Source organism: Cornus florida, unplaced genomic scaffold (assembly GCF_030987335.1).
Source record: "Cornus florida cultivar Cherokee Brave unplaced genomic scaffold, ASM3098733v1 CherokeeBrave_3.0.0_Hap2_Chr01, whole genome shotgun sequence".
Taxonomy (NCBI): domain Eukaryota; kingdom Viridiplantae; phylum Streptophyta; class Magnoliopsida; order Cornales; family Cornaceae; genus Cornus; species Cornus florida.
In genome coordinates, this window is record NW_026775571.1 from 65,518,504 (window position 1) to 65,541,320 (window position 22,817).

Genomic DNA, 22,817 nt, shown 5'->3' on the forward strand with positions numbered 1-22,817 from the left:
TCACTTTTCATTATCAATTTCTAGTTAACCAAACAGATCCATAATTCTTTCAAATTTCATTTCCATCATGATTTCAAACAACCGAAATTCCTTTTGAAATTCAATTACAATGAAAATCCTAGATCATGCATGTTAGGACGTTTCCTTCATCAAATATACCCTTTTATTGTTCACATAAATTATTTAAAAATTGAATTAATTCAAGAATTTTGAAATATTTAAAAATTGAATTAAACAAGAATTTTGAAATATTTAAAAATTGAATTAATTCAAAAATTCTAACCTAGGAATTTAGGTCCCGTGCCTCATGAAGCATCATATGTCTCAAGTTTGAGCAGATAAATAATTTTTGTGGAGCACATACATGACGGGTTAAGTTGGGGTTAAGTTGAGGACTGAACTTATCATGTCTTACCCCGTGCACATGACTTGTGAGATATTACTTATGCTCGAGGTAGATTAATCTCACCCGTGCGAGATGTCTCATTTGTGAAAAAATAAATAAATAAAAATCCCACTCAACCATTAAAATAAGACATAGGAAAAGAAACGGGAAGATTTTTAACTTGGGTGACCATATAATTCGCTAGGGTTTACAATCCCCACCAACACACACCATCGTTTACGGTCATCCAAAATTTTTTACCGCCAATTACTTCCAATCAAAGAACCCAAGTTACCCAATTCATAAAAGGGATTTGTTAAACCAAAATATGTTAATGCAGTTATTTTTTTTACAGTGCTAACCGGCATGGCCTTGCGCTCATTGTTACTAGGCAGCGGCAGAGTGAAAAATTGTGCAAATCCAACAATTGGTGTGTGGGGTTCTGTCAAACAGAGTCTTTGGAGGAACCCATCTTCTTCTTGTTCTTGTTCTTGTTTGCAACGTAATGGGTCTTCTATTTCTGGCCCAGTCGGTGAAGTAATCAGAACTCAGGATGATACAGTCAGGCTTGGAGGCACAAGCATCTATGAGGGTGCTCAGGAGGATGAGTGGATTATTTCTCTTGCTAAGTCTGCAATCAACCAGCACAATCAGAACCAGGTACCCATACTTCCCTTTATTTTTCACACACACTATACATACATATGCGCTATGTGTAATTGTGTATACATGAATCAGGATAATCTCCACTGTGTGTCTTTGGCCTGGGCGTGTAAATCGCCAATGCAACAACTTTAAATGGTTAATGTAATGCAACAACTTTAAATCGGGAATGGTGACGGACCAAGAGAATTGTATCACAGGAGGGCATCATTAGAAATTGAGTTGGGGCATTTTTAAGATTTTCACAAAAAAAAAAAAAAAAAAAAAAAGGGATATTTTTAAGATTTTATTATTTTGTAAATAAAAAAAAAAATCCAGTTGGGGATTACGGGTCTGTGCCTGAATGCAATAACTTTATAACGGCAATTCAACAATTACGTAAATGTGTTAAATTCTCGATTTAATGATATTGTATGCAACCCAATGTAATATGTTGCATGACTTTTGCAACACAATGTAATTCGATGTGAATGTGTTGCATAAGTGTTTACGCAAGTGTAAGTGTTTACGCGAGTGTTGCATCTCATTATGAGCTTGTTGCATATTGATGTAGTATTGTAGTGTATAAATATACCAGTGCACATGATTACACTGGATGGAATAAGGGACAAGAGAGGAACCGGGTACTTCTTACTTAGTGAGTCTCACTTAATATGATGTTTTGTGTCAAAGTTTGCAATATTCTTTATTGTTTGGGATAAATTACCCTGACATCCCTAGGTATGGCCTAATTACTCTTGTGAATTTTTTTGGTCAACCTAAGTTTTGTTTTTACTGACTCTTTAGCCGATAGCTCAGTTAAATAAGTTAAGCAAAATATCAGAAATTCCCTCATGTATGGTAAAATGATGAAAGTGACCTTATTAACCATGCAATGTACTATAGAGTCTTAAATCTTAATTGATGATAAATAAAAGTAAATTGAAGAAGAGAAAAGTTGATCATTTTGGATGGTGCTGATGGTGCACCATTTGATAACTTTTGGGGGTGATCTTGTGCACCATTCGATAAATTTTAAGTCCTAATCATAGCTAACGAAATTGAACACTGTATACTTAAATTTAACTTCTGTTTTTCATAGTAGGATAATTTTATTACTTTGTATTTTAAAAAGTGATCTATTCTTACCTTCTAGATTTTTCTAGATTAAGAGGTCTGCTGAGCCTAAAACCAATATTGTCTTTAAGGTTGGAGTGTGTCTTGAGACCTCCTGAATCCCAAATATTATAGAAGGGAGATGAAACATACTATGTTATTTGGGTTGGATTAATGATGTTCCTGTTATTTTATTTATTTATTTGTTTGTTTGTTTAAGTGCATGGAGTCGTTCTACTAATTAGACATTTGATTTAATATATACTATTTATTTTTGCAATGCATGTTATTATATTATTATTATTATTATTATTAATGTGCAATCTAAAAACAGGACAATAGTGTTGGCCTCCTTGATTACGTAATAGAATGCAAAGCACAATTCAATTCTGAAACTTTGCTATTGCTAACAGATGAGCAACAGAAGTTCAGTTTAGGAGCTTGGTTCCTCTACCCCCGATGTCTTTCTATGGGGTCTTGGTTCTCCTTGTTAGTTCGTATTTATCTGTAGTGAATGATATATTGTCAATTGAACAGAAAATTATTATGGTGTTAGCATTAAAAAATAATCATATATAAATTTACATTCATATTCATATTTACTCTAAAAGTGGGAGGTGTGGGGTTATTTGTTTTCATTAAGGAGAACCACAACCCATGATTATTATTTAAAGTGACCTATCATTGAAAGTGATGGACGTCTTTCAATACAAAGGAGTCAAATATGTTTTCATTAATAAGTGAATCAGATAATGTGCTGCCTAGTCAACTTAAGAACTACCTCCATGGCTGTTCGTTAGAAGTTTCTATCAATATAAAAAGATCTTCTATTTCTTTTTATGTTAGCATGCAACAATAAATTAGTGAAACCTGCTATTTGGTACCGAGACTTCAATTCAGGTAGATTAAATGAACTTCTTTTATTTGATTTGCATCTGTATGTGCATAATTACACAAAAAATAAAATAAAATAAAATACAATTATAAAGTTCTAATTATTACAGTGGAATAGCACTCATTGGAGTTCAAATACTGGAAAACTGAATGATCTGGTTTTTGTGGACTAACAAAGTAAGGAAATGGAATGTTTGGCATGCGATTTAACTTTAGTTATGGTAGTAGAGGAAATGGAATGGCGGAACATGACTTTCGTAGCTGAACCCAAAGAGTTCTGATAAGGCTTAATCAAGTTGAATCAAGTACTGCCTAAGGTTTACAATTCATCCTGTAATAACCAAACTCATCAAATAAAAAATAAAAAAAAACAAATTCATGTACCTTCTTTAGTGAATATAATCAATTATATGATGGTTATAGAATATTTTATTTGAAGATGGCATTGGATGACAAGCTTTGTAGATATAATTATCATATATGAAGTTGACACTTGGATGAAGGGAATATATTAACCAAATTGTATGTTGGTACAATTTATTTCAAAGCCAAGGAAAGCGAGATACACAGAAATATTAGCAAAATTATTGTACATTGCAATTTACATCATAAAATAAGGTATGTTGTTGGGTTTTTATTTTTATTTTTATTTTTTATTTTTAATTTAATTTATTTTTAGGGGAGCCTTAGTTTCTAATTTTACTTTATGAAAATTTATACAAATGGGATGATTTTCATAGATGTGATTTGATATGATTTTGTAGAACATTTGTCAAAAAAAAAAAAAAAAAGATTCTGTAGAACATACTTGAATATCTATACGCTGTCAAAACTTTTTGGTCAAGTGGTTGGATAAAACATCAAGTGAAGGTGATTATTCATTCACTTGAATCTTAATCCAATAAATGAGATAAATATGAGCTCGATTATGTTTTTGACATACAAGTGGGTGGCGAATCTTGTTAGATGTTGCTCAGTATGGAGTAATCAAAACTTCTTGAAGGTGAGTGGGATAACTTCTTAACTTAAATCAATAGATACTTGTGGTTAGATTTGGAGTGTCATCTTATATTTCAAATGATGGAAATAAGCATCAAAAACGGAATTCTCTCTCTCATTTTTAGATGACATGGTAGCAATTTTGCCACCTTGTTTCAACAACTTTGGCAGTAAGTGTCCATCTGTTGTAGTTTAGACCCAAACTAATAATAATAATAATAATAATGATATAGATCAAAGCAGGGAATTTTGAAGGTAATTTACTTTCATTACATCGACTACTTTACATATATAGTATAGGTGTCTATTTAATGTGTTCTGTGCCAATTTGTTTAGTTTTTCTTTTCTGAGCATTATAATACAACATGAAAAATGTGTGCTTAATTTCCATATAGATTGATGGGCCAGAGAACCATTCCTTTAACTTCGGAATCACAACACCAAGCATTATCTTATCAATTTTAAAGTGATGTCATGTGATTTTCCTGTTTGGTTTTTGTTTCTGTGTAGAATGGGGAGCTTCAATTTGTGAGGGTGGTGGGGGCAAGCCACACAGGAGCGTCTAGCTTATTGTACCATATTACCCTGGTAGCAACTAATGCCCGTAAGCAAAAGATTTACCACACAGTGGTTTGGTTGCAGCTGTGGAGGAACTTGATGGAGTTGCTTGTATGGAAGCCAGTTAATGACGCCTTATCAGCTGTTGGTGTAAAGCGTGGTACCTATTTTGTCATGCAACCTTTTTTGTGATTATTTTTAATCAAAACCTTTCAAATTTCAAGAGTACTAAATTGGTAAAATCATCATGTTGGCGCCTTATCAGCTGTTGGTCTAAGCGTGGTAACTATTTTGTCATGGAACCTTTTTGTGTGATTATTTTTAATCAAAACCTTTCAAATTTCAAGAGTACTAAATTGGTAAAATCATCATATTTTACTTACATTAGGAATATAGTTAGAAATTAATAGAATAACAGCAGGGTAATTTCGTAAAAGCACAATGGACATCCGGCTAAAGTTGCATTTTAAACTGAAGTATTATTGTTATTATTATTTTTTTGTGATATGCCCTGATGGCATTTGAAACCACTTAGGATTAGAAATATAGTGTTCTCTAGGTTGAGGGGATTGATTCTTGGCAATAATACATCTAATCTAATAACAGATTGCTTTGTCATCTTGTAATTTTTATATTCCTTCTTATGAAAAACTTGACTTCATCCACCTTGACAAAAAATAAAAAACAAAAATAAAAATAAAATAAAAAATGTATTCCTTGTTTGTGAACTACGGCATTCGGATACAAGCTTCTATTCTAGAGAGATAATGCTCTTGATGACCCTGAAACTGTAGCACAGCCAAAGTATGGCTTATCCTCAAATTCTAACAAGGGCTTGCTTGCTAAGTTTTTAGCGATCCAACCAGGGAGTACTTGCAGTCTCACCCCCGAATATGAGGGCCAGTTTCTTGGCATAAGGTTTGGAGGTATGTTGAATAAGGGTCAGTTTCGTTTCGCCCATTCTTATGGAATTAATGAAATTTGAATCCTGTTATCTTAATTAAGTCTCTAGAGACATTGCGGATGAAATGTCGAGAGCTTGCAGCTTGCTGCTTTCTTTTTCCAGACTAGGGCGAAATGCATTTTTAAAGTGAAAATCTGCTCGAATATTTTACCTATAGGACTTGATTGAGTAAGCCGTTAGCAAATTCATATACTCGAACATTAGAACTAAGAGCTACTGTGCACAGAGTCCACGTGTTTGGTCCTAGATTTTGGACATCAATGGTTACTCAAAAGTCTCAACGTCCTGTGGACAGTCATAGTGTACCAGCAGAAGGAAGGCAAACGCCTCCCAATGCCCCTTGATTTGATTGATTCAATCGGAGGGTCGTCTCTTGTAGAAAATTGCCCCATTTAGGGCATGCTTTATTTCATTTAGCTATATAGTCATTTTGTGCCACTCCACTGAGGACCGGCATGAGTGAGGTTCATACTTCTATCTAGGGTGACGGGGTGATCTTTCGCGAAGAAGCTTGTCCAAGGCACGGCAGCTGGCATCAGAACTTGTGCTTTTGGGCTCAAGCCTCGGTGCCTGTGGCTGTGATAGGACCTGTTTGTGACTTTGAACCATGGGAGTCCCATATATATATATATATATATATATATAAGAACCCGGGATTGTGGAGTGTGCTCCAGTCTTGTTGGATGAGGGGTCTGAAAAGTCTATTTTGAAGCAGTTAGTTTAGTTTGGATGTCGATACCCGCCCCTGCCTCTTCACTCGATGTCCCTTTTTATCCCAGCTGGTGAGAGAGAAAATGCTTACTGTGAAAAGGAGGAAATGCTGACTCTGATTCGCTAATAATATAGAATTAACAAGTCCTTTAAGCTGATTAGCCATGCCTCTAGCAATTAACGGGCTGACCTTCATATTCCTTTATCAGCCAAGAATCTAAAGCACTTGAGATTGACTTGGCATTGTGTGCGGGTCTTGGAATTGGGGAGGGAGCTAAGGAGCGGGCCGCTGGGAATAGCTAAACAGATAAACAACACTCCTAATCCTTTGATCGCTGGGAATCTGTATGAAGGAACCAATGCCATCAATTGGAAAGCGGGCTCAAATGCCTTCACTCCCATCTCCATCGCTGTCTGCCTTGGTCGGTGGAGGCAAAGACCAATTTGTAAGCGATCTAGTCGAGGAGAATTTCTTTTTCTCACCCAACTCGTCAATATAGTATTCGTCCAAATCGCATTGCAGACAAATAAGCTCTAGGTTCCTCGTAAAGTTCATTCGGAAGAGTCACCTGATCACAGATGTTCGCTACCTTTAATTAATATGCTTAAAACATGCAAGTTCGTTCTCTTCCTATTTCATCTCTCTCTTATTAGTAGCAGTCGTGGAACCGGGCATATGACGTGCCAGCTGCCCTAAAGTTGGGAGTCTGAGAAAGCGCCCCTTTGAGGCCGGTAATAGGGGAGCAGTTCCTGATCCAAGTTGTGATATTTATTTCATTTTTGCGAAATTTGTTTAAACTAGGTTGGTTGGCTGTAGGGTTTCCTTGGCATAAATATGTTGATGGATGTTGATGTCTCTTGTTTTATATGCAGGTGATCTGATGTTGCACGAAGCTGTTATGTTCTATATGAATCAACAGAAAAGTGATTTCCCCCGAATGTGAATATATGATAACCATTTTTGGTTATTTTTCCGTATATGATCTGATCTTTTTCACTGAATGGTAGATAACTCGTCTTTTTTCCCATACAAAACTATGCAATGTGTTTTCATATTACGTATGTTACATGACTCAAGAACACTGGCTTCTGGTAAGCAGAAACAAGCATGAATTGGTGCAAACAAATTTGAATCTCGCGGGGACATTCAAATTCTTCGGTTTGATGGTTTTAGTGGTTCCCAAGTAGTGAAAATCCTCAGTTGACAGTTTTCATATGAAGCCAATACAATGTCTGCACAGTCAATTTGCTATGTACAATGAAGTGAATGACCCAAGAGAAAAGAAGGAATTTTATTTTTATTATTATTATTTTTTCCTGGTAAACTAGGGAGACAGGGACGCAAATACGGGCACACCCGCTCGGGGAGTTGGGCACTCTATCAACTAGGTGATGTCGGAATGTGATTTTTATTAGTTGACAATGTGTTTGTATATAAGTCCCAGCTTTTGGCCTTCTTAACCTTTGCTTTTGTACTTTTGCATAGTTCAACCTTTTTATGTTTGGGACTTCAATCGCTAAATTCGTGAGAATATTAGAGGAAAGCATGATATGTTTCTTTGTATTCTTGCTCTTCTAAGAAATCATTCACCTTGAATAAAGTGAAATTGTGAAATCATGTCTCTCTCTCTCTCTCTTCTACCAGTGATGGGCTAATCTGATTGTCACATTGGCTTAATAGATGGAAGTGAACCCTTTGATTGATGGATTCAGACAATGATAACCTTTTTGTTAGGATGGACATGGCCCATAATAATTATTAATTTTTTTTTTTTTTTTTTTTTCAAACTAAGGGGGAGGAGAGACACAAACACGTATGTTTGGGAAGGTGGGCGGTTTATCCCATTAGGTCACTAGGTAATGCCCCACGTGACCTATTTATACACATGTTATGTTGTTTTGAAGTATTTTTGTATTTTGTATTTTGTTTTTGAAATTAAAGGAAATTTAGTTTAAAATTTAAACTAATTCTATTTTTGAGAGTACGAAATTGAAATTAAATTTGTTCTAATTTCAAATTCAAAATGCAGATTCAATGTTCAAAAGAGTAGATTCTAACTATATTTTCCGGCACTGTTGGCCCCAAGAACAGGGAAGCATTGGCTATTAAAGCATTTCAAAAGCTGGTGATATAATGAATGACCCAATTGGTTCATCCATTCCATTCAAATGTACTGTCAAATTGGCGTATTACCAAATCACGCCCCGTTTCAACATAAATGGTAAGAGGCATCAAATGTCCTGTTTCAAATGTCCTGTTTCAAATGTCCTGTTTCCACCATGGGTTTGAGTGAATTTGATACATGTGACAAAATGTTTTACAACTACTAATTTAAACTTGTAATTTTTTTTTTTTTTTTCAACTAAGGCAAAAAAGTAGAGTTAAGAATTAATGGAAAACAAAATCTATAGAGAAATCATTAAAAAAAAAATGAAAATAGTAACGAGGGCTTTTATTCCAGCAGCAATTCAAACAATAAAACATTTCAGATCTATTAGATAGATCAATATACTCATCACCAACTAGATGAGTGAAAAACGAAAAAAAGGGTTCCCAAGACACTTGTGCCATTCATAGACTAGAGATATTTTTATTTTATATTTTATTTTATTTACAATCCGAAGTGAAAGAGACCGAATGGAGGAGCCGAATGCATCATCAAGTGGGGGCGCAGCGGAGCATCATTCAGCTCCTCCATTCGAACTCTCTATCGGGATTATAATGAGTTTTCTTGGACTCGATCACCAAATCATCCGGTCTAGAACCATCTAATAATTTTGCCACTGAGATTGGCTCTCGGACAGAGAAATCGAAATTGTTAAAGCAATGAAGGGAGAAAGTAGATGGATACTCGTGCAATCACGCAGGGGCAAGAAACCCTTCGCTCACAAATGTGATCATGCACAAAACTAGCACATGAGGTTAGCCTCAATATTTGGCACATATAAAGAATCATAATTAGGAAGTACAAGAAGATGTAGATATATGCATTCCACCTTTCTGATAATATTGATTTCACATTATTAATGAAATATAAATGATAAACTCCTTTTTTGTTTTTTTTTTCCACCCATTACATTCTTGCCATCAATATTCATCAAAAACCTGTGCTAGCAACAGGTTATGAAAAAAAGAAAAATGAAGAAAAAGTACACTAACTACCTATAAGAAAATCGAAAACATACAATTTACATTGTTTACTAGCTTTATTGAACTGATTAATCCAAATAACAGAATGAAAAGCAAAACGAGAAGTGAATAGGAGGGGATCTATTATCAACAACTACTGACGTGGCAACTACAAGGTTATACAACATAAAAATATTAGAATCCCTAGACCTATTAAGAGGGAGACTAGTTACCACTGTACCTCCTACTCACTTGTATCATGAACATACCATCTCCGGCAAATGATTATCAGCCAGCAGCTCTTACAGGTTTCAGTGATGGAAAACATTGTGAGCTTTCCCTTCACTGGATCCCCTAGATGACTTCAGAAACCAGGCACCGAGTGAAACTTCTAGAAAATTGACACGGCTTACGCCAAGATAAGACTCGGCAAGAAACCTACGAAATGAGTACACAACAGTTAATCCTCCTTTTTGTATCTAAAGCAATCATTTTCAAGTAGCCGAAAGTATGATCACAATTGTTGTATCCACAAAGCAACACAGCTCATACCTTAAGAGCTTTTATTAACTCCTATAGATGCACTTCGATAGCGCCTTTTCTTTGAAAGAACCTAAGAAAGAAAGTTGTGGAAATCAGCAACAATTATTCAGTAAACATGTAAAATGCCACAATCACTATAAAGAAACTACAATAAAGGTAAGAGCTGGTGGATTTGAGATGACAGAAAAGACCTTCACGCACAGAGAAAGATACCACTTTACCTCTAGGATGTATTTATTTATTTATTATTCTTTTTTATTTTTACCATTTTCTTTGTTCAAATCAGTAACTAAGACAACAAAGATTTTCTGTTTCCCCAAAAGCATTTATGTTAGAAGATAACATTAAGGCTGCAAGCAAGTTGATGTTAGAAGATAACATTAAGGCTGCAAGCAAGTTGAGCTAAGACAAGTAGTGGGCTGTTCTCTGATTTCTCATCCTAGTGGGCATCAAATTGTGATGCTGAAGCTTGAATCACTAGGAAATTTGGATTAAGCTCGAGTGCAGTTAAGTCACATAATTCGTGCATGGGATGACTGCTCCCAAGCTCCACGCGCAAATCATCTGCTTGGGAGCTGATTCGCCCCAAATTCACAAATTCAATTTTCAGAGTTCACGAATTCATTTCCACAATCTGCAAATTTCGTGCATATTACGCATATTACCTTCCACCGTAGCGAGCTGTGTGGGCAAACATAATGATTTAATAATTAGAAAGCAGCAGCATGTTGCTGTGGGTAATGATTGAAATTCATTACCTGTTGTCAAACTTACCACTCGGTTACCTCTGCTTTGTGATGCATCACAATTAAAAAGTATAACATTTCATAAATTTAATTAATAAAAGAAATAGTAAATAAATATTTGATTATTTTTAAATATATTTAATTTTTTTTAAAAAATAAAAGTCAACAAAAAAATAGTATTCAATAAATTAAAATGATAATATAGTAAGTGGAAGAAGTAAATGTACAGACGCTCTAAGGGCACTCCAGCAATCAACATGTTTTAGATTTTGACGTTCTCACTCCCGCTTTACGTAAATTAGTCAACTGCATGTGTTCAACAACCCTGCACCAAATTCGGGCCACAATATCACAAAAGGCATCTTAGATTCATGACCAGTAGCTGATTCTCACATTCGAGTCACTACAGCATAAATATGATGTAAATCTTTGCTTCTTGCTTTAGCCTCTTCTTAGTCAAATATATTCACTTCGTACATAATAATCTTGTTGTCATCAATTTGGAGTTATTTTGATGGTCTTCCTTCAGTCATAGCTCCCAAAACATAACTTTTTATTTTCAACAAAAATTTTCAATTTTGGTTCTTCAACTTCTTCCCCTCATCAGTGTCATAAGCTTCCCGACAATCTGTTTCTCACTAAACCAAAATCCCTGAAAGACCTACAATCAAGATCATTTTTTTTAAAGTAAAGATTTCATTGAAGAGCGCTCACAGGGGGGCGCATCCCAAGAACAAAAGCAAGACCAAGAGGGTCTGCTGTACAATCAATGTATATCCACAAAAGACACTATATCCCCCACTGATCTACAATTCCAACCTTGTACCCAAAAAAAAAATAGTATAAAGAATAACTTAAACACCCATGTTGCCTGTTCCTCTTACGCCACAATTCCCACCATATATATAAACAAAAGTGTGCCACCCTTCAAGCATCTCGGACTTGCCTCCTCACTGCACTACTCTCCAAGCCTTGAGTATGCCCTGCGGGGACATTGGCATAACGCAATGGACACCAACAAGGACAAAAAGCATAGCCCAACTATCTCAAGCTACCAGGCAACGCAAGAGAAGATGACTGACTGAAACCAAGTACACTCCTCTCTGTCCTACTCCAAATCGTAAACAAATAAGTTTCATAATCATATTATCCATTTTTTCCCCTCATCATCAAGTTTAGTTTATTATTGTTTACTTTTATTTTTACACTTCAAATAAAAGAAATATGAAGTTCCAAGAATTTTTTTTTTTTTTTTTAAAAAGGGAATCTTCTCTTATTTCTCTTATAGAAAATTAGGATTTCTGTTCTAAGTAGAATGAGTGCAGAGAACACTGCTGCCAAATGGATGTGCACAGCTTTATGTAAACCTAATTATAGTGCTGCACAGGTATGAATATTTTTGGTGGCCTTAGGGAATTAGTACAGTTTTGGAGGTTTTGAGTTGGCTAGAAATTCATGGAAACGGCTGCTGGAATTTCAACATAGCAGCAATATAAGGGATGGTCAACACTTCTTAGAGAAAAGGCTCATAGAGTAGAGAAATGGTTAAGGTTGCCTGTGAATATATAGAAAATCAAATATTAGTTCTGCAGCTGCTCAAGGGGCTGCAGTAACTACATCGGGTTTTATGTTTCTACTTTTGTCGAGACTTTGACTGGGCTTATTGTAGTAGAATCTTCTAAGACTCAGATGGTGGTTTTCAAGGGCTAATTAAATGGCTTGGAAAAAGAAAAGGAGGAAATAAAGGAAGAGGAAAGGAAGGTAGAAGAACACTTCGGTGAGGGGGAACGGTAGAAGAACGGAAGACACTAGCATCACCCCTACATCGCCAAGGCATCACACCCAAGGCAAAACTTGCATCAAATAAGAACGAAAAGCTTCAAAGATTGAAAAGTTCCCAATTCCCTTCAATCTGTTTTAAATGACTTTATTACCACTTAAATTGCACAAAATTACGAAAAGAGCCTTTTCGTTAGGGAAATTCCTTTCTACCGGAAATTCAAAAAAAAAAAATTGTGCGACAAACAAATAAGTAATCAAACGTTGGAATAATCTGAATCAACTTGACTCAAAAAATTGGCTAATTTTATTTATAACATACCGTATCATTTTGAAAAGAATCTGTTAAGAGTGAATGCCTACGTGGGATAAAGGGTACCCCTTGATCTGAAGCCGTATCATGATTGGGCAACGCCGTCTCCATTGTGACGGGATTTTCGAAGAGCTTAAGCCATTAGTCAATATAAAAAGCTTTTCAGAGGTTTATAGCTATGATTTCAAATCCGCCACATGTTGAATTAGCTTGGGTCGGGTGTTAAGAATACCGCGATTGGCTCCGAAGTGTATTCAATAGCTGTCGGACTGTCTCGTTAACTATGCTATTACGAGCTCCTCCTAATTACTGATTGGCTACACTGGATTCGACACTGACTCAGGGAATTCCCTTCTTCGAATTCTATAAAGCAATTATCCAGTAAACAGCCCAAGTAGTTGGGAAAAAGGCTTTGTTGAGTTGAGTATATCTGATACTTCTTAGACACTCTAGTTACATACCTGATATTGTTAGATACTTCAGGACATATGTCTAACAAGCCTTGAAAATTGAAATGTAACTTTTCTAAACACAACATCATACTTATTAGAAACAAGCATAACAGGGGTTCCAAATGTAAGAGTACCAACCACGTACGCTTTAATACAACAGTGCACTCAAGGTTCTAATTTAGACCTAAACGGAGATGTTAGGTCTTATGAATCCCTAAATGTCAAGAATTTATTTTTCAATTTAATTTAAAAGGCCAATATATATATATATATATATATATATATATATATATTGATAAGTTTAATTTAAAAGGCCAATATTTATTTTAAATACCTTTTAACTTCTGTCTTTTTTTTTTTTTTTTTTTAGAATCTAATTTATTACTCAAATGTAGCAAATTAGCAGTATATCAAAAACAATAATAAAAGAATCAAGCAATCAAACGAACAAAAACCCCATAAGACTTTTAAGTCCAGACACGAACAAGCCACTGTATGAGAAATGTTTATAACCAAGTATCAGAATCAACACCCTAGAATCACCTAGTTACCACTGAAATAGATTTACACATGATGCTCTCCATTAAATATTGTTGCCTTTATTACTTATCAAAAAAATAATAATAATAAAAATAAAATAAAATAAAATAAAAAATAATATTGTTGCCTTCGCTGATCAACAAACTTCATTCTCCAATAAAGTTCTCTCCACAGCTCTTTGTCCATTCCTCTTTACTTCAGAAAACATTGATTGATTGATTGTTGAGAAATTTCAATTCAAATCCTTGTTTTAATTTTCTTAATCAAATGAAGAATGGCGATTTATATTGAACCTTAGATTGATTTAGGTTAGAGATTTTTGAAAAGTTAGTATTGGTGTTAGTCATCTCTGTTAGTATTGGTGTTAGTTATCTCACACCATTGAATATGGAAATTCATGCTAATCTAGTAATCTTTGTCTACAAGGGCATAAAGACAAATTGACAGGATGATACACTCACCAAATTAGTGTCAATGCATGTATATCTAGGGTTTCTAAAACTTATATGATTCAAACTTATTTTGATCCCTAAAATTGTTTTAATCTTGCACGAAAAGAGTTTTCTCACTCTCCCAAAAGCTACACAAAGGACAAAGCCAAAAAAGGACCTAAGATTGCATGAAAAGAGTTTCAGAGACTTCCAAAATTATCATTTCTGAGTTTTACTACATAAGACTTTGATCTATCGAGGAGATGACAAGGCACGTTAGAGTTGTAACTGCAATGTGGTTTGGCCCATTTTCTCATATCTGGGCCTATCTCCCACCACTACCAAACTCCCTCCCAAGCCCACAACCGCCACCATATGCAAGACCACTCCACCACCATCTGCAAAACCACTCCTCCACTCCGCCTGAGTGGAGGAATTGAAGAGGTGTCTAAGTTAAATAAGGTGGTGACATGAGGAGGTGATATTGCGCATTAGAGTTGTACCTCCAATGTGGTTGCCCCATTTTCTCATATCTGGGTCTCTCTCCCACCACCACCAAACCCCCTTCCTAGCCCACAACCGCCAACATCTGCAAGAACACTCCACCACCATCATCTACAATCCACCCTCCACCACAATCTGCAAAACCACTCCTCCACTCCACCTGAGTCCCCAAAATTTCCAAACTTCACATCCCACCTTCCATGTACAAAATTTAACAAACATCAATTATTCTCTTGACCCAATTACATTCTCATCTATAAATAAAAATTGGGAAGAAAGGAAAATGTAAGTTTATATATCAAATTTATATGTAATAAAATATAATGTGTATATATATACATAATAAATTAAATATTCTAAATAAAACTAATAATAAAATATAATGCGTATATATATATATATATCTCTAATAAATTTAAGGGTAAGCTACAATGACCTCCCCTGAGGTTTGGCCTAATTGCAAATAAACCGAAGGGTTGTCATTTTTTTGCCAAGACCCCTCCTATGTCAGATTTTGCTGTGAATTTACTTATCTACCCTCGTTATTATATTGTTAAAAATGATCAAATTATAGTGGTATGTCAAATGACTATTTTGCCCTATACTTACAACCCCACAATTGTTTCACGATTGCAGAAGCTTCTTGTCCACAAAATCTCCCTCTGCTCCACCACTGTCCCCTGCTGCTCCACGACCAGTGAATCCCTCCTCCTCCAAACAATTAAGTCACGCTAAAGTCAATTCACAAATTGAAAATTTCCATTCCCACCTCTCTCTCTCTCTCTCTCTTTTCTTTTCTTTCTTTTTAATTTTTTTTTTTTCTACAACGAAATTGTTGATGCCTAGGTCTTCAGCTACAGTCCCCAGCTGTCACCATTGAGAATCTCCGGCGAACCTTTGAAGACAAACCTGCACCGGTCTGTGGTATACTCAAAACATGCCAAAACGGTTCTTGGGGCTCTAGGTATTCAGACACCAGCTCCAAACCAAGCCTTGGCCCTTTAGGTGATACCACAAATAAAGTGATTTACGATCCTGATAAGATAGAGCATCTTCCCCTTCTGCAAAATCCATCTGCGATGCCCAAATCAACATATATATATAATCCTTTGGTTTCGTTGCTTCAGATCTGATTTCTAAGGTCTGAAATTCGTTATTATCTTTGTTTTTTATTTCTTTGTGTTGCTTTTGATGTGTGGTGATTTTGGTTTGTGATTGATGGTTAGATGGATTGGTATCAGAGGGTAGAGAAGCGGAGGCCAGAGATGCCCATTCACCTCATCTTCCCCTTCCTTGATGATTTAGAGCATCCAGTTAATCCTTGCATATCAGAAGAAGAGAATAAAGAGATTTGTGTTATTTCAACCTATGAGGAAATAAAGAAAAATCTGTTTAAAATGCCTCCAAAGCTTCTGGTCTTGATGGAATGTCAACGGTGTTCTATGATGCATATTCCTTGGTCGTAGGCAATGATCTCATCTATTGTTCAATGTTTTTTCAGGCCTGCTCTAGGAAATAAATCGCATTCACAGTTTCACACTGTACCAATCCCCTAAAGCTCACTCCGAGCAATTCTGCTCAATTAGTTTGTGTAATAGCTAACAGAATTGAGCATTTTGTAATGGGCATCATTCCTGAGAGAATGTAGTCAACACTAAAAATCATGTGCTATCTAAAGAAGAAATTGACAGGTGATTTTATAATTATAAGGATTAATATGTCCAAACAATTTGACTACATCTAATCATTTTTTTTTTTTTTTTTTTGATAAGTAAAAATTCATTAATGTTCCAAATTCACCAATGTGTATTCATTGTCTCATTTTCAGTCCTTGTTCGCAAAGAGAGTTGGTTTTTTGTGCCATGTAGATGATTATACCAAGGAGACCTTGTATGTCCTTTTCTATTCATTTTGTGCCCTGAAGTATTATCTAGGATGTCAGCAAGAGAAGAGAAACAATATTGACCATATGCTGTAACAGTAGCTAGATTTTGTTCAGCTATTAGCCACCTATTATTCACGAGGTCTAGCCAAAGCAAAATGAGGCAGAAGCTTTAAAAGAGTGTTTAGATCTATGTGTGTGTTATGGTGTTCGCAGCTTGTTAATGTGGAGAAATCTGGAATTTTGTTCATTTAGAATACAACCAGAGTAGACAAGAGGGACGTGAAGGAATGAGAGAAAAAGAGAGGGAGAGAGAGAAGAGTTTTTTTGTCCCTTAAAACAAAGTTTTTTTTGTAAGTTGATGACACTATAAGGGTAATGGGTCTTTTCCACTTAGTTGAAGGGCATTTTCGTCAGTTCAATCATTTTTTCCGACAAAAAGTACTGATTTTTGTACAGAGGGGAGGTCTTTGCAGCTTACCCTCAAACCTCAGGGGGGACACGCCGCAAAAAAATGCAATAGTTTCATCTACTTGCAATTAGGCCAAACCTCAGGGAAGGTCATTGTAGTTAACCCTAAATTTAAATATATATCATATGCTAAACAAAGATATAATTTAAACATATTTCACCTATAAATCAAAATGATGAACCGAGGTATGCGAGGGGACAAATTTAATAGGAACAGTTGAGTCAATTCATGAAAAAAATTAGTAGGGATAGTTGAGTCAATTCATTTCATAGAATGGCATTTTCACTATTCGAAACAGAATTGTTTAAACGGCCTTAATGGTCCTTCAACGAAGTGGGGGAGATTGTAATTTCATCAAAACCTCAGGGTAGGGTTGACTACATTTTTTTTCTCAAAAGTCCAATCAAAGGGTTCCTATGTCACACATTAGGGGAGGTCAGGGTAATGTACCCTTTTAAATTTATATATAGGGATGTATGTTTTATAATTCTCATTTGTATTAATACAATATATATGCATATACATTGTCATGCCATTGCCATTGCCATATCCATATCTTATTTTTAAGAATTTGTCATACCAAAATGTTTGTGTCGTGATGTATTTGTGTATGTGCTTCATGAGGAAACATCATTCTACCTAGTATGATTTATAGAACTAATCAAGAAAAAAGAATGAGATATGAGCATAACCATGTAATGGTAATTTATATATTTAATACAACGTAGAAAATGATGAAAGAGGACTTTAGTGCCACACCTTTGAGGATGGCAGGGGCAAAGAAGCCTGACGCACAGCCTTTCCCGGTTCTGTTAGCAGCCGAATCTCTCGAAGCTGGCGTGCTATATCCTCCAAAAGTTGCAACTGAATTTTTTCCCTTTCCCGATGCTCCACAGAGAAGTTGAGCTTTTCTCTTCCCTCTTGCACAATCCTTAACCTTTCTCTCAGCCAACCAACTTCACTGTCAATTTTCAACCTTTCACTATCAAGTGAAGACATGGAAGGCCTCCGCAGATCGAGGAATGAAGCTTTGCTCCGTGATCTACCCATTGGCGGCAGCCCAGTAGTCATGTCAGAACTGGTTCTGCTAATGACTGTCTCAGTGTCCAACCTGCTAGTACTTTGACAATCACTCTTAATACCAATTTTCTTCATATCAGCAACTCTAGATGGGAGATCACTTTTTCTATGAACATCTGAAGTATCACTCACTGACAGCAATTCATTTTGGTTTTCACTGGCTCCCTTACACAGGTTGGATTCATCCTTGATAACATGAACATCATGAACACGAGGCTCCGTATCTTTTGCATGCTGCTCCATTGTTTTGCCATCCTGCGGAATATATATCTCAGTTTCATTACAAGTTTCAATAGTCTTGGTTGCCATTCCTTGGGATAGATTTACATTATCCTTTCGTACTTCATCATCTACTAGGGGAATGGTTTTCTCAAGCAAATAACCTTCTTGGGAACTACTTGACCTGTAAGACTCTGAAAATGTCTCCGACCTGCACCCCTCACCTTGCTGTGCATATTGATCATTATCCATTGAGACCATCCCCTTCTCCTGAAACTCCTGGTTGAGAATATTTCTGCTTCTTGAAGTGATTGAAAACTGTTCTTCTACATCCTCTTGCTTCAAAAGGTCAGCACCATCATCCAAAACTGGAACTGGTAATGCATTTCCAACAGCAAGGACAGAGTTTGGCTCATTGACAGATAGGACCCCTACGTCTGAACTACTTTTTACTATTTCCTTCTTGTCAATGGATTCGCTAAGGTGGTGCAACATCAGGACCGGATCCTCACCCATATCAAGTGCAGAAGCAAAATCTTGTCTCTGGGATTCCATATCTTGCACATTACCTTGTAAATCCTCATTTCTAAGAAAAATCATCTGCCTGTAACATTCAACTTCCTTTTCCAAGAAATGCATTTCCCTCTCTCTTCTCACAAGGATTTCTTTGAGAATATTCATTTCCTCAGCATCATAAGCAGATTTTTCTTCTAGAATCCTTTGGTATTGCCGAGCTTCCATTTCTATAGATGCCTTCTCCTCTTGTAGACGCAGTATCATAGCCATGGCCTCATCAGCAGCAGAAGCAGCAGCACTTCTCTCCTTGTCAAGCTCAACATAAAGAGCAGCACACGCAGCACAAGCAGCATGTCCATCTCCAAGTGCTTGTTCTAGGATTCTAATTGCATTTTTTTCACTATTATCAAACCCCAGCTCCCCTGTTGCATCACTTTTTATATCCTCAACAGTTGTATCATTCTGCTCTTTGGATTTAATTTCATCCAGGGGTTCATTGAAATCAAACCCACGGGTATCTTCATTACCTAAAATATTATACCAGCATTACAACATCAGCACTGGGATGCATCACAAGAGAAAAAATTATGAGCATATGTATATGATACCATGAAAAATCTATCCAACTCAGAAGTCACGCCAATTCATCTTCGAAATATTGTTAACACCAAAATTCAAAATTTGGAACTAATGCCAAAAAGGGTGATTCGAAAAAGAGGCCCTAAACATATTCCTTAACCCTGGCAGGATGTATGAGACGTAATATACTCTTTGAAGAAAGGGAATTTTTTTTTTTTCCCTCCATTATTTGTTTCTCTTCTTCCTTCCAGTATATTCATTAGTCATTATTTTGTTTCACATAACAATTTAGTCCACCTGAATGAGTTTCGTACAATATTTTGGGACATAATATTGCCAACAAGATCTTCACTGAGGGCATTAGATATGCATAGAAGGTAATTTGTATTGTATGATTTCATGTGCATGGAGAATTAACAACTGAAGTGAAGTGCACATTATACAAGATAAAGCTTCTTGATTCAGTTATGTCCTCTGATTCAATAATTAAATCATCTGTAGATATATTCACAACAAACACACGATGTATGTTACTATAGTGAACCACTAACGCCTCTCAACATGTTCTCTTTCAATTTTAAACCACCAATCCTTAATTAATTTAGGAGTTAATGATGATCAACAATAAGGGTACAATGCTTGAGCTGTAAAAAAGAAAATGAACTGGAAACAGAATTTTAGATAACAATTGATACTCACAGTGAGAGCGACCACCATCACCACCAGAATCGACAGGTACTGATCTGCCTTCAATGGCCTCATTCAATTCACTATTGACACTAGAAGGCGAACCAGGAACACCTTGCACATCCGCCCGTAAAGAGTTAAATGACGAAGCAGATGAAATTCTCCCATAATCGCTAACACCTTTCCGACGGCGCCTCAGACCTCCCCTTGGCCTCTGACTCATGATCCCCTTACCCTTAAGATCAAACCCTCTGTCCTTGAAATTGGGTAAATTCATTACACTAGATCCTAGAGCCAATTCACTCCTTGGGATCAAGTCCCTCCGAACCAAATTCTGGGGCTTTCTGGCATCCGAAATCGAGCTACACGATTCCTCACCCTCCATTTCAACGCACTCATAAACATTATTGCTTTTTCCCCTAACCAACTTCAAATTCATTTGGCAATTATGGTCTTTCCTCCGAATTGAATCGAAAGGGAACTTGGTCTTCACAGACAATTGAAGGGAAGAGATTTTCTCATTTGGGCAATCATATAACAGTGTGTGCAAGCAGTAATTACTATTAGGGTTGCCAAATAGTCCATTGCAAGGACAGGGCAAGCCAAGTCCAAAGATTCCCAGAAATTTCGAGGCAAAGTAAGCAATAGTTGATGCACAGAGCAAGAAATATGTGATAGCAAGATCAAGAAAGGCACCCACTAACCCACTGAATTCCCATGATTCCATAGCCTCGCATGCCATCTTAGCCCTTGAAATCACTTTTTCTCACAGAAGATCCCACCAAAAAACAAAACAACAAAGACCCCGTTTGGTTTCCCAGAAAAATGAGAGGAAATCAATTGAATAAAGCCCCTACAGTTTCTGTTGATATTTTCCTAAGAAACACAACAAAATTTATACAAATATACACACACCCACAAATATAAATAATCTAAACTTAGACAAAAAGATGTATCTGTACAATTTCCTTTTCACTTTCGTAAAACCCAAAAGAAAGTCACAAAAGAAAGATCAAGAAACCCAATAAAGATGTGTAAGAGAATGGTGAAACAGAGAGTTACCCACTAAGAATTGGAGAGAAAGTGAAGCTTTCTTCCTTTTTTGCGATCTGATGATATTTGATTGCAGAATCCTGAAATTAAATGATGGATATTGAGTTTGCTCTAAAAAAGTTACTCCGTATTTATATGAAAACGGTAAAGCAAGATACGGACGAAATTAGTTGTTGACAGTCACATGAGTGTTGTCGTTTTAGTGTGTAGATACGACGTCGTGCACCACTTGTCCCTCGGTTTTCGTCACTGCTACGGTCTCTGCATCTTTGTGATGACAATCATTGAACTTTCTATTCTTATCAAGACTTGAAAAAATATATATATTATTGTTGCCTTATGAGAAATGAGATTATTATTACGGTTATTACCGACAGCTCCCGAAGTGGACACAGCTTCTCAAGTAGATTTTTCATATGAGCCGAAGGGAGTATATTAAAATGTTAAATGCATATTTATTCAAAAAAATCTTTTGTTCATAATAAAGATTCTATTTAAATGTTAAATGCACATCTGTTCAAAAAAAAAAAAATTTTGTTTATGGATGAGCAAAAACTTTCTATTTATACACTATAGTGACCGAATGTAGAGAAAGGGTCTTATTTATAGGCCTGTAAGAGATCAATTCTGCATAATTGTACTTAAAAGCTTTTTTAAATAGTTATTTTTCATGTTGGTCCTGAATGACTAAGTGTCATTTGTGAATTTTTATTATTATTTTTTTCTTTTAAAATTTTAAGCAACTGAATATATATAAATAGGTAATTACATAGTGAGCCTTAAGCCAAAACAAACCCAAAGTGGGACTACAACAAAGTCCATATAGAGCAAACAGAGGGAAGCCCAGTTCCAAATCTTTACTGATAACCATAATTAACGGATTGATTAACCATTGATACAGGGTATTAGTGCTCCATTCCGGTGAGCCCTATAGGTTGTGATGATGGGCCATTCAGTTGCTATCCAGTGTAGGGAGCCTGGATTGGACTGCCAATCATAAATTGAACTTCGTACGAGGTATTTTGGGAGAATTCCATACCAGGGGTAATTGACCTGCAAGATGTGCTTACGTGTGCTCAAGGCTATATATCCGTGAGGAAAATGTTATCCATAGCTTTTTAACACTTCTTAATGAACATGGTAGTTACAAATAAAATAGCTCTGTGATTGAAGATGTTAAGCAGTAGGGGAAAAACCAAGATGAATTCACTATGAAGGTCTCTACTAAGATGTCAATATTGAATCCAGCATAAGTGAGAATAAGCTTGAAAATTTTGTGCTTAAAGGACCACTGGGGGCCCAAATATCCCACAAAAAATAGTTATCATTGCCATTGCCAATTCTGTGCTTCATGAGGAGTATCTAAGTTGTAGATCTTTCTCCAACTCCAAAAACATAGTTGTGATATCTCGAGAGTTAAAAAATTCCTAGACTTAATGAGGTGAGTTTTACACCACCTAATCCATATTATATATGTTTCATCATTTTGCAGCTCCCAAATGTATCTTAGAATTCCAGCTTTGTTTGACATCTCCAACTTAGGAATTCCCAACCCCCCTAAATCTTTAGGACTACATATCTTACCCTAAGTAACTTTAGCACCTGTAGTATTTATTTTAGGT

The 22,817-nt window shown here is 36.0% G+C and overlaps 2 protein-coding genes across 3 annotated transcripts; one reads left to right on the top strand and one right to left on the bottom strand.

The window, feature by feature from the left end:
• Positions 1-570: 570 nt before the first annotated feature.
• On the top strand, positions 571-7,783 carry LOC132299177 (cysteine proteinase inhibitor 3-like). Of its 2 annotated transcripts, XR_009480033.1 has the most exons (4): positions 571-1,045; positions 4,547-4,754; positions 7,143-7,273; positions 7,370-7,783. XR_009480033.1 is itself a non-coding variant. In XM_059795659.1 (3 exons), the coding sequence occupies exons 1-3, from the start codon at positions 752-754 to the stop codon at positions 7,211-7,213; spliced, it is 573 nt and encodes a 190-aa protein (XP_059651642.1). In that variant the 5' UTR covers positions 572-751; the 3' UTR covers positions 7,214-7,783. The 2 variants fall into 2 exon arrangements, 1 of the variants encoding a protein (XP_059651642.1); XM_059795659.1 differs by having other exon boundaries at positions 572-1,045; positions 7,143-7,783.
• Positions 7,784-9,267: 1,484 nt separating this feature from the next.
• LOC132299167 (probable myosin-binding protein 6) lies at positions 9,268-21,305 on the bottom strand. The gene is made up of 4 exons (XM_059795647.1): positions 20,155-21,305; positions 17,821-19,403; positions 9,952-10,012; positions 9,268-9,837 (listed from the first exon to the last, which is right to left on the bottom strand). The coding sequence occupies exons 1-3, from the start codon at positions 20,882-20,884 to the stop codon at positions 9,953-9,955; spliced, it is 2,373 nt and encodes a 790-aa protein (XP_059651630.1). The 5' UTR covers positions 20,885-21,305; the 3' UTR covers positions 9,268-9,837; position 9,952.
• Between the last annotated feature and the right edge of the window lie 1,512 nt (positions 21,306-22,817).